Source organism: Helicoverpa armigera, chromosome 2 (assembly GCF_030705265.1).
Source record: "Helicoverpa armigera isolate CAAS_96S chromosome 2, ASM3070526v1, whole genome shotgun sequence".
Classification (NCBI taxonomy): domain Eukaryota; kingdom Metazoa; phylum Arthropoda; class Insecta; order Lepidoptera; family Noctuidae; genus Helicoverpa; species Helicoverpa armigera.
The window spans coordinates 8,372,622-8,385,959 of NC_087121.1; the positions used below are offsets into that span (position 1 = coordinate 8,372,622).

Sequence of the window (13,338 nt, forward strand, 5' to 3'; positions counted from 1 at the left end):
CAATACTCCATTTGTGACAATCTTGATAAGACTTTTTAAACAAATACATATTAAACAAATAAATTACTGCTTAAAATAATTATTCAATTAATTAAGTATTTTTTATTATTGTTTTTACACAGATTTTTAACGTCGTTTCATTTTTAAAGTGAGTTTTTAAATAAATGAACTTTAATAGGTACATCATTTTAATTTGATACTCGTATGTGCGCGCCATTTTGTTTTTTTTTTGCATTTAGTAATTTCCTCGATGAGGTGGGATGAAAAGTTACGTGTTGCACTCGAGTGCAAAGATTTTTCACCTTGTGCTCTTTTGATTCCCTCGCTATCGCTCAGGATTCTAATTATTGAAACACTCGCTACGCTCGTGTTTCAATTTTAGAATCCTTCGCTTGCTCGGTCATCAAAATTGAGCCCGCGGTTAAAAAGCAACTTTGCACTCTTGTATAACAAATAACTATTATTCACGAATACCTTGTAAACGGTTGTTAAATATCGGATGTTTACCTACTACAAGCAGACATGCACATATTTTGAAAAATAACCTTTGCTTGACTTGATAAAATATGTTCCAATAGAAATTGACTTGAAACTTGAAAGCAAAGACGAATAAAAGTTTATTTTCAATTGTATAGTTTAAAACATTTTTGTAAAGTCGCTCAATAAATAACTTTATTCATTCTTCTACTTTATCCGAATATTACATTTCTAAGAAAAAAGTAATAACTCAAATATTCGTAATGCTCAAACAAAAATATAAAAACTGTCTGGCGTTTAAATCAATAATCCTGTTAAAGCTACATGTAGAATATTAATAAGTTTGGCACTTTTGTCTGCGAAGTTTCAAATAACTGTTATTAATTGAAACACAATGGATTTCAAATTAGGTTTAGGTTATATAAAAAATGAAAAATATATTTTTATGGAATAATATAATATTAAAAACACTATATCTGAACATTAACAAGAAACACAGTCAGTTATCTTGCGCACAATTTCTCTTCATAGCAATAAGAGATAAGTTGGGCTTTACAGAGCGTCGGGAAATAATGTGCAGTCGGGATGAGCACAGATATTAGCGCAATTACACACGCGAGCACGCTCAGCACGGCCCCACGAATAAAGGTATGCACACATTTACACGAACATACGTTTCATAACGGGTTCGACGGTCACTGTGCGAACGACAATGTTGCAAATATCAGCCCTTCAATACGAATTCCTACTTTGAATATTCAATGAGGATTAATCGACAATGTAATGCATCTATATTTGAAAGGCGGATTATATTTTGAATGTTTTGCGATTGTTTTATATTCGTATTCATTTGTTTTATACGGTATCACAATACGCACAATTACTTTGTTGCAAGATGTGAGAACGTTAAGTACATATCTTGTATACGTCAACAGAAGCTTCCTAAGAAGAAAATGATCGCTGAAAGAATTTGCTGCCATAATGGAGAGCATTAATAAGCATTATTTCAAAGCATAATAATTACGGTCTAATCCTTTATTCGTCAATTCTAACACATTTTACAGACGAAACGTACACCTACATCACACAGAATTAAGTCTACACAGCGGCAACTAACCCCAAACGTCAAGTGAAACCGTAGCTTCATGTGTAAGTACCTTAAGGTCGCATTAGTTACATGCGGCTAGCGGCGCGCCACAACGCGACGCCGTCACGCTCTGCGTAGCGTGCCGGTGTGAGCGCACCTTTACTAATAGCTCCGCAAAAATTGTTATTGTAGTTCGTGAGTCTTATCACGTTGTATTGTCTGGAGTGTAGCTTAAAATATCAAATTACTCGTATCAGTTTTTATTTAACAAGACAAAACATTAGGCGATCAGGTTTTGTCATTTTTTTTTTAATCTGTAAACAATATTCGCATAAAAATTATATGTAAAACTACAAAAGTCATAATCTTTACTTCCTTTATTTGGGGTCAAAATGCTTAACAACATATTATACATAACAGTATCAAATTACATTGACCCCCGAGGCCTATCTGTGGTTAATTGTCTCCCCATGGTACCTAACGACAGATGGTGGCAACTTGAGCAGTATGGTACCAAATTATCCCATCTATATGCCTCCGACGACCGTCATGTTATGGTTGTTCATACAACAACAGAAAAAGGGAGACTATTTGCACGTGCAATTTTGCATGGCATGGCGTAGCTACAATGCTACGAAGCTTAGCAAATCCGTAGCGCGTAGTATTCGTAGCTTTAACAGTTGAATACTTTACAATATTCAAAATTATGTGGAACATAATATTACCTATTTCAAATGATTCCCCATCGGTGAAGTTGTTAAACGCTAAGAGGTAAATGACGCGCACGATTCGGCAATAAACCTTAACATAATGTAGGTAACGACCCGAGAGATACTAACTTACCTGACGGCTGAGAAAAGTTGAGGGTTAACTGTAAAAGTTAAACAAGCTTTAAAAACCATTAATATTTAACATTTTCATATTTAACTAGCGCGCTCACCACTTTGATTCATTTGTTTTCGGGGCTATTAATTTCCAATCCGTTTTAATTTGTGGCGCCGGACTATTTACATTAACGAGTTCGAACAAAAGTTGCTTTATGTAATTAAAGTAGTGATAGCGTCTATGACCTCAATTATAGACTTATTCGAAATAGAATTAACCACATTATTGTTCTTAACTAACTAAGAGTATATTTTTGGAATTGTAATTGTAATTTTTAACCAATCACTCAGTTGTAATATCCAGTTTTTAACACTTATTTTGCTTCAGTCAATGTTACTGGTTTGAGAGTGATACTTTTTTACACGTTAAATAAAATTTGATGATAATAACAAATTCATCAATTTTTTATTAGGTACTTTAATTCAGAATAACTGTGATGTAATAAAATAAAATACATTTACACGCCGAATAGAAATTACATTTTATATTCGGCTGAAAAAATATGCAAATGATTTTAGCATTATTACAGTTGCATAAAACCTAATGTTTCCAATAGCTATGATGTACGAATATTATTACTCTTGTATTTATAATCCTGATTTTAATGAAGGGTTGTGGAATACAGTGGTTCCCAAAGATAATCTGTGCGTGTAACACGCGGTGTATACATTAGTACAATATTGACAGAGGCAATCGGGCCCGCGCCCAGCCGTGACTGGGACAAAGTGCGGTCCGAAGTGGCCCCGCCTGCGCCCGCCTGCGCCCGCCTGCGCCCGCCACACTAATGGAGGGAAAACGGCCGATTACAATTACGACCCACCGAGTGGAAGGTTGAGCTTTCATGATATTAACTCAAAGGTCGAAACGTGTTAAACCCCGCGTTTTAATACCCGTTTCTTAAACTTTTGCATACAACTTCTAATGGAGGATTTACGAGTTCTCACGTTAAAATAAGTTACGATGTCCTCTTTATTCCCGGAGTGGCGAGCGTACTTTAAATATATCTTAGTTGGAGCGAAATTTATTTTTGTGTTCGTGCGTTAGAATATTATATTTTGCGTTCTTTGTGACTTTTATGAGCTTGTTTAACAATGAAATGTTCGTCCAGTACATGCATAAATAACAATTATATTTTGTAAAACAATGTAGCTTGTTAAAAGTTATGAATGTCTTCAATAGTACCAGCGTAATTTTACTGGGTTTCTGTAGTAGCAATAGTCATAATAATGAGCAAATTAATACCATAACAATGCGATGCAATTAGGTATTTCACGCTCTCCAAAAACCATTGTTTCCGATGACTACCAACAGAATGTCTCGGTTACGATCATTCTTTTATTGTGTATACCTGCGTTTAGGCACGCATGGTAACACTGGGACCTTTTAACAGATTACTCCCTGCCCCCTGGTCCAAAGGTAAAGCTGCTTTGATTTCGTGGAGTGCTGACATCATGACACAAAGACGCAATCATTTCACAAGTGAACAACTTTCAAATGACTATCTTCCGTAGCTGTCGATTTGCTTCAGTGGCCTTCATCACAATGTGAAAATATAGACTTGTCTGAGAGTATATTTACAAACATGGTACGTTTGTAATATATTTAATTCGTAAGTAGGTACATTTTGGATTGCAGACCTTCTTGTGGATGTCATCAACCTAATCCTGCATGCGTTTTGTACTGTGCGATAGTCGGTTGTAAAACAGATGTATCTATTCTTTAAACGCAAGATTTTTTATCCAACTTAAAGTTAAACCTTATTCCTGACCAATAAAGACAAAGTGACAGACGAAGTCGGGTGCTGTGCTTGTAGCGTTATGAGAATAAGAGTTTTCAATATCTTTTACCGAATCGTTCGAATGGAAAATCGCTAATGAGGCTGAACGCAACTCAAAGAGGACATACTCGCCGAACAAATTTGCCTATTCCGATTCAATTCGAATATTTCTTTTATTATAAATGCTGTTATTACGCGATACGAGCATGGGTAATTTATTTTTTATGAGTTCCGTTTGGAAGTAGATTTCGGTGAAAAAAATAATTTGTTTGGCGCTCAACGATTTTTTTTTATTCGCAGTTTTATAGCTTAATGGCGTTCAACTACATTCCGATTTACGATGCATTTTTATTTAAGGTACTTTTTGTTTCGGACACAAATTGTGTATTTTGCACGTTTGGTGAACATATCTGCGAAAAGTGTTTATAGCGTGATGTGACTTTTGATGAAAAACTGCAAGGAGTTTTTATACTAGTATATGTAATGTGGTAATGGAATTTTCCTTGAATAGAACAATACGACATGCTCGTAGATGATGCAATATTGTTTCAAAAGTAATAAATTAATTCATGGACAATAATAAATTCAATAGCCGGATATCATCTTCGTAATGCTACGAATGATTACAAATGGAAATTCTTAGAATGACCTTTTACATAATTTGTTGCCCAATCGTCTGATAATAATTTCTTTTCTTCGGTCTACTTTACTTAAACCAACACAGAGTTACGAAGACAATTAAGATATTAAACTGAAGATTAATAACGAATAATGTAAAAAGGTAGACAATGAATAAATGTTCCCTTTTTCTTGATAATTCCTCCGTGCGGAAAATCGCAAAAGGGTTTTAAAGTGCTACGGATAAAGGGGGGGTGGTGCGGATTAAAAGTAGAGGGAGGATGGCGCGGGGTGCTGCTCGCGGGGGGAGGGGTGCGAGCTCGTTAGCGACAATTTTTCTCAAAGCTCTCGCCAGGGAATTGTCACAATTCCGATTGTGACGAATTACGCCGGGAACAATATGGCGCACTCTTTTTTATTTAATGAAATAGAACTTAACGACTATTTCAAGAGGGATGTAATCAATCGATCATCTTAGTAATATCTTGTCTACCGTCTTTATGATTAGAACCTAAGTACCTATAATATTTTCGAGAGCCGTTGTAACAACAAAATACTCGCGACAAGAAACCTAAAATACATTTACAAGATGATACCCAACCAATTTTATTAAAAGAAGATTTAATGAAACCTCAAAATCAGATGATTAACCATTCCCATACAGGCTCCGAGCCTCTTTATCTGGGAAGATTTCATTTCTAATCCAATAAATTGGTTCCCCGAATCCATTAAATTAATACGATCATATCGGCCGGGAAGCGTACACCTACGTACAGGACAGTATATCGGTAAATGGAGGTACAGCGTACATAAATTTAAAGCCAGTACTTTTTTAAATTATTTTCCGTAGCGCGTGACGTCATTGATGCAATCCGGCGTAGTGATTGTATTAAATGGTAATTTATTTTAGTTTGCCTCGAAGGCGTGCCATGCCGCTGTTAATTACAAAACTAATTAAAACTGCCGATTCTGTAATTAATCTCCTCGACGCCGGAGAAGGGGACGTCTGGCAAAAATACCTATCTATACACAAGTTGTGGTACATTATCGATGTCCCATTAAACAAGTTTTCTTATTAGAATCGGAAAGATTCATGTGACTGAGAGTGCCGTAGCACCCACTACTACGTATACCTAGTACGTACTACATGTAGTAGTACTTCTACCTACGCTACAGAAATTCTAGTCACTTGTCAATATAGCAATGCGTAGGTATTAATCTTGTCGATTCTTTGTGAGTGGGAAATTATATATTACTACGGGTACAAAAGTGACAGTCAAAGGAGAGACAAACTTATGAATCACAATCAATACTTACATACTTAGGTACAAATAACTACCACTTTAATTTCAAAAACAAACGACGACTTCTAACAGCTATCTATGTAAAAGCCCTTAACTAATGTAACACAATAGGGTTTTAATATAATAAAATACGGAGTGCCGGATAAAAGGCATAAAAGACGACAAATTGATTGAGAGTCGCTAGTACGGACGGCACCGCACTGAAACAGGGTTGTAGACAGATTGGCTGTCATACAAAATGGAAAATGAATATTGAAACATCGGAAAGTAGTTAGGAGTATGTACTTTGTATCTTTGTGTAGTGTTCTGTAGGTGAACAACAAAGAATGTCCATCATTCATGTTTCCTCGAAACAGTTTTGTGTCTGATGTTCATACATCTGTCATTGAATGAAACTACCATAACAATATTCTTTATCTTAAATAGTTAATGGCATTAGGAGTAGTTGCCGACTAACCGTCGGTTGGCAACTGATGGTAATTCAGCAAAATAGTGGCTATCGTTCCACTTGTCAGGAAGTATCCACACAGGCCATAAACTAACACAATCTATCCAGGTCGAAGATACAAGGTAGCCTCCAGATAAATGAGTATTTCTATGATAATTAAATCTTAGATCAATCAATAATAATTTGCTCCGTACCTACATAATCATTTCATTCTGATTTTTACGTCTAACACTATGTTTTTGTATCAGTATTTTTCACACTGAACCTCCTCTTTCTGAGAAACCAAGACACTTTTTTTCAGTCTGTTGTAATTGACAACCCTGGCAGTCTTCGAGCGGTGGTTGCGGATCTAATTCCAGCATCATATCGACGCTCTGACTATCGATATTAGTTACAAGAACAGAAGCGACGGCACATCCTGTAAGTATCTAAATAAGATCACAAATGATACTTGTTATATTTTAAAGTAGAATACATTTTTTTTTCTTTAAGTTACTATTTAAGTGTACGTACAAGTTAACAAAACTCTATTTTCTTACTAATTAGCGGTCACTAGTCGATGCAAAACAATACGAGTACCCCCATAAAAACCTATTCCCTAAACATATTAAGATCACTTGATCGTAATTAAGTTATACTGTAGCTATATAGGTACTTAAATAAACATTGGGTAAATATTCACATAAAACTTACAAATAGAATTAAATAAACTTTTGAAGAAATACAATCTAGTGATGTATTGCGAGAGTAACAATCTTTGATGTTTTCACACTTAATAAACGTATCCAAAAATATAACAAAACAAAAGTCAAACTCGATAAAGTTACAAGTTTTCACGCGTGGGGAGCAACCCTTAGGCGCGTGGGTGAGTGTTAAACAAATCTTTTAACTATTGGAAACGTGTCAAGCTGATTTCACAGCTACACGATAAAAGTATAAGGAAAACCGAATTTTGTAAACCGTGAATAGAGCTTTTCATCGCAACACGAGTATTAAATATGAAAAGCACCGACCGACGGCCCCAACACACCAGGATTGCATGAAAGTAGTTTAAAGAAATATAATTTTAATAAAATTTCACATTTCTCTGCACTAATAAAATACGTTCGAATCGTATGGACTTGGAAACTGTTCAAACTTTATAAAAATATGTTTTTCTATGAATAGAAAATGAACGTAATCTTAATAATATGAAAAGGTGGAGTTAGTTCCCCGTGAAATAAAAACATGAATGTAGGTGCGGCATACCGTCTCAAAAATAGAAAAAATAAACGATTCGGAACAAAATAAAATCCTTTTCCACTTCGCCATCGACGATGTACATAAGTTAGTTATATTTTAACGTTAATCTTTACTACGTACTTCTGAATCTCTACATCAAAGAGAACGTTTGCTTTTTCTATAAAAATACCAAAAGTCGCTGAAAAAAGTTTCATAAATTAATAAAGATTATAACAGCGTCGCACAATTTCAAACTAGTTTAATTACTCACAAAGTCTATATCACAGACTTGTATTAATTTAGTTACAAGACAGAGATTGATTGCGCCGGATGTCGTCATTATTTCAGACTTGTTATAATCCCGACCTAAATTCTAATTCTATCTCAGACTTTACTATTATTAAAGCAGAATTTGTAATTTTAACGTGGATTACACTTTAGATATTAGTTCGTGCTAAAATAATCATAATGGTAGAGCTAAATTAGTATAATAGAAGGTTATTAATCTGTTTAATAGACTGAACAATGTATTTGTGTAATTAAATTAAAAATCCCTCCTTCGTTGTTGAAGATTTCGTATAGTATTAGGTACCGCAACCTGTTTGATTTCGATATTTATTTCGACGTGTCAAGGGTCGTTTGATAATATAATCATTCAATTCTTACATTTACCAATACACTCATAAAATAAGCCGGTTAGAACTTATTGTATCCTTTAATAAATAATATTCTAGTTGATGCGTTTTCTTCAGAGATTACTGTATACCTAATAGATACAAAGCTTGTAGAAAGCAAATAAGTAATACAAAAGTAATTTGCTAATTTAAATAATTCTTTACTTTAAAAACGAGTTTTTATGACAGGAAAAGTCACAGTCAATTATCACCGTAAGGTGTAGGTTAGAATTTATGTCAAAATATGTTTTGACATAATTACATTTGACATTATTTTATAACATTTTTAAGCTAAGAATGGATTAGAAATCAGTTGCTAATACAGTTTGATTTTACCTTCACAAGGCATACGCATAAAGATAAGCAAGTTAACCGCTGTTCTCACCATTATATCCATAACTCATGAGTGTAAGCCCTCGAGATCGGTGTAAGTTTCCAAACCTGTGATTAATAACGCTCAAGACGGGATAATCTGCTATTAAATACCTGTGTAAAGCCAACCGTATCGCTTTACAAACTACACACCCTCGGCAAAATATACGCTGAGTTTGTAACAATTTCTTTACATATTATGTTCGCGTATTTAGATAATTAAAATAGGATCCTCGTAACGGCAATTTGATGAAAAGATTTGAATTGCGAGTGGGTATATAATCCAGCTTTGTGTCCGAACATTTGTACAAACGACCTCAATTACTCATCTTTTATTCTCCACTCAGTTTGATGACTTTCCATTACCAAAATCATAATCCTTCATGAAATCCTCATGCGCATTCCAGTCCCCCGGATTTAACGGAATAGAAATTTGACATTATGTAAACACTAAATTCGAATAATTCCGTTTGTATGATAAGGTAATGGAGTCGGTGGGTACCGTATTTGGGATGTGTTATCAAATGGACCCAAAAGTTCGGCCGGGCCTGCCCCGTCTGATAATACCTACTTGGAAGGACCGTTTTCCATCAGACCGGATTTTGGGAATAAAATTACCATACAAACGTGTTATATACGGTAATATACTGAACCGTTTTGGAACTTTATCAAACTTGGTAGATTTTATTCTATGGTGTTTTGTTTTACTTACTTTCCAACTGTTTGGGTTGGCCAATCGGAACGACAAGCGGTTTAGCTGAAAACTGTAATTGGAGTATTACTATTTATATTACTTTATGTTACTATCTTACTGAAAGCCACTCAAACTTACAACTAACTTACTACCTACATCTAATAGTTGCGATAAAACTGAGTCAGCAATTTCCCGGGCAAATATTCTCGTAGTGCGTACGAGTGCGGGGCACTGCGGGCAAGTGTGGGCAATTTAGTAACATTTTTGTGTGGCCGCCATATGTTGCGAGTGGCCGCCGCTCTTAATTGCCTCTGTTGGAACCCTTCTGCGGATTGTAGATTGCGCTGCGGTGAAATAATTCACAGAGGAACTTCTGTGTGAATTAGTTCTGCCTATGTGCTGTGGTATTGACTTAGTGCGGATGAGTTTCAGGGGTGGAGTAAGTGGTAGCTTGCACGAGTATGTTGTATAACTTTACTGTCTATAAGATTGTGAAACTGACATTTTTTTTCGTGAAAATATTATCTTCAATTGATGTTAAAGGTTACTTAAGAATTAAATTTTAATTTACTTTTACTATTTTAATTTAGCTTACTGTTACTTTAAAATTTTAGGCTTTTAGGTCTATAACGATTCTGTAGTTTCCATGTTCGAAGGTGTACGTAACAATTCCGTAAAAGTCTATCAAAAGTTCAGAACTCCACATCGGAGTAACGTGAGCAATATATCTGGAGTCTGTTAACTGATCGCACGGGGATTGCGATAGTTTAATAATATCAGTTTAATTATGACTTCACCTACCGGGATAGTATCGGTCTCGCTGTGAATAACCCTGTATGGATCAACCTTACATTAATGCTTTTAAGAGGATTACTGACTAATTGATCCCCGTCGGCCGAGACGAACTGACTGCCTTGATCCCAGATTAATTGTTATTATCTATAGCCTATATAATGGAAGTAAGTACCTACTCTTCAGTTTCCCTTTGACTTAAGATCGAGTAGAAAATAGGATTATTGTTTGGCGATTTGTGGCTAGATTTTTTTATTTGTCAGTCTGTGTTTGTAAAAAAAATGAAAAATATGCCATTTTGACTATATTCTATGCTACTTTTACTCAAACATATAGTTCTACCAGTTCTAAAATTACCATGTTTATATGCAGGCTGATGAGGAAGTGGTCATGTCTGCAGACGGTCTTTGAGTCCAGCACGGTGGACTCACGATCGATGAAGAAGGTGACACTTCGTGGATGGCTCCAAGTTGCTCAAGACCGGGATGGATGCCGCTCATTTGGAAAGGTCCGCGTTCAGCAATGGATGTCAATGGTAATAATATTCAGGATAACTTTGTAGGAAAGTCTGTTATTGCCGTATTTATGTTATTATGTCGCAATTCTATTTACTATCTTTTTAAACTTTGTTTCTCGTAAGATATGATGTCTTCCGGAATATAAAAATACTGTGTAGCTCCTTATTAGAACTCGCAACCTTTTCATTCAATTTGTTGTAAATAGGGTAGTTAGTTTCCCTTTTTATAAGGGATGCTCAGAAGGGCTCAGTAGTAACCTGTGATACTTTAGTATGGCAATCTTTTGTTCAAAAGACAGCTCTTGTGATTCTTTAGTATTCCGCACAAATTCTTGAAATCACGGCCTTCAGTAATTTTTGTGGTTAAGAGATTTTTTTTGCCAATTCAGAAATTAGTGCCTACTTATGTATTATTTTCATAAAGATATCCTTTTTGAGGTGCAGCTGAACAAAATGCCCAGTCTAATGTAACTTTCTATTTTATTTTGTTTAATTCTTTTTAAGGTATATAATTGTATCTGTTATTCTTATAGTACATAGTAACGGATTCTTTTATCCGTGAATAAGCCACAGCTTTCATACTAATGTGGTTTAATATCTCCTATAAATAAACTCTGAGATCTTATGTCAACAATGTTATATTTGTTTGAGCTTTTCTATTATCATTTCAATAATAGAAATCTAAGTAGATATTCGCAAATCAAAGGCTTTCCACGAAATTAGTTTTCGTATGAAAAACCACAATATTGTAAAGGAAAATAAATACAGACGTAATAATGTGTGACATTATTATTTTATTGAAAATATCGGGAAAATAGGTAGAATAAAGAAAAACATCGTAATATAAATAGACAATATTATTGTATAAATTTTTGTATACATATTAATATGTATAACCGAAATAACTATATTATTACACTGACTAGATATTTTTCACTAAACAATTTGGCAGTTTCGTTTCTCAACTTCCTGAATCTTGTGAGCAACCTGAGGACAAAGACAAACAGTTGTAATTACATTAAAATGAAAAAATAACGAAGATTTATTAAAAAAGAAAATAGATCGGCTAAATTAAAAAGAAGAGGATTCATTTAGTGTGGCGTTTTAATAAAATATTATTTTGGTTTCCTTACCATGGTCCGGGCAGTAATGTCGTCGGCGTCTCCGTCGCCGTTGAGCGTCGCAAGCGTCTACGCAGGTCTCTTCTGCATAGAAAATGAAAATAAATTATTCACTTAATATAAGAAATCCGTAAAAGATTAGAAGTCGGTACTTGTTTTTGGTAACTTGGTAGCAAAAATTGTACTACAGATAAATGTATGAGAAATAGACATGACAGCATATTTAAGTCTTCACTTTTCACCCGCACACTATTTCACGATGATTCGCAAGTAGTGTGTGAGCAAGAAGTAAAGATGCGCTGTCCTAATCACATCCTTTGTCTGCGCGGGTAGTAAGATTTCGACAAAAAATTACATAATTTAAATTAAAATGAAGATAATTAAGAGGACGAATTGGAATTTTTGGCGCCAAGGATGTCAATTTTTCTCAGTAAATACAAAACGGATCAAAATACAACTTGGTTACCTGAAAGTTCATGATATAAACCTTATTTTGTTAGTTGTAGAAACATGATTAGGTAACTTTTATAACAGAGAAAAATATATCAAACATACCTCTTTTTAAAAAGAGATTCACATATTATGGGCAAACGGGACCGATTTAAGCCTCTTAACTTTTTTAGTAGTTGAGTATATACATACTCTTTAAAATTGTAGTAGGAATTTTTATTAAATTATCATTTCTAAATATTAAAATTACAAAACCATTTTGTCGCTTACGACTTTTAGTTATAAGCTAGCGCGCGTATTGTTATCCTCGCCCCGCTCAGACGCTCCGACCCCTTTTGGCGCCTTAGATGCGCGTGCCGGTTATGGAATTATTGTTGACCACTTCCTCGCCTTAAACTCTCACTATTATTCAACTAAACCTATTGTAGCAGTATAACTTATTATTCTGGTTACCGTCACAGCAGGCGGGGTGGTGCGGCGGCGCGGCGTCGTCCTCGTGCCGCGCGAGCGCGCGCAGCTGCAGCGTGTAGGCGCGCGCGCCGCCCGACGACGCGTTCGCGCCGCCCGCGAATGTCGCGTATGGACTTATTTCGTACACATCTGATGACAATACCGGTAAGTGAGATTTTGAATATAATTTAGCCGGACCTAAAACAGTTGTGTTTATTACCAGCGGATTTCATATCCATATTTATTTGCATGCCATAATGTTACAATGATGTTACAAGGGGCTTAAAGCTAGGTACATATTATGGACCCTGTCAGGGCACAGCAAAAGAAGGCATTACTAAGTTTAATTACATAATTAGGTAGATTTTCCGCTCGAGTGTTTACTGATGGTGATATTAACGTCATATTTGGACCGGCAGTTGCCAATCGTTTGTATTCGTGCATACTAAGC

General features: G+C 35.2%; 1 protein-coding gene across 1 annotated transcript in view; it reads right to left on the reverse strand.

Moving 5' to 3' along the window:
• Positions 1-11,755: 11,755 nt before the first annotated feature.
• The window catches only part of LOC135118102 (cell adhesion molecule Dscam2-like), a 37,436-nt gene continuing 35,853 nt past the window's right edge, over positions 11,756-13,338 (reverse strand). The window contains exons 32-34 of the mRNA XM_064039163.1: positions 12,891-13,037; positions 12,000-12,071; positions 11,756-11,853 (exon numbers count right to left, since the gene is read on the reverse strand). Coding sequence (XP_063895233.1) covers positions 11,828-11,853; positions 12,000-12,071; positions 12,891-13,037 — 245 coding nt within the window. The 3' untranslated portion in view covers positions 11,756-11,827. The remainder of the gene's footprint in view (positions 11,854-11,999; positions 12,072-12,890; positions 13,038-13,338) is intronic.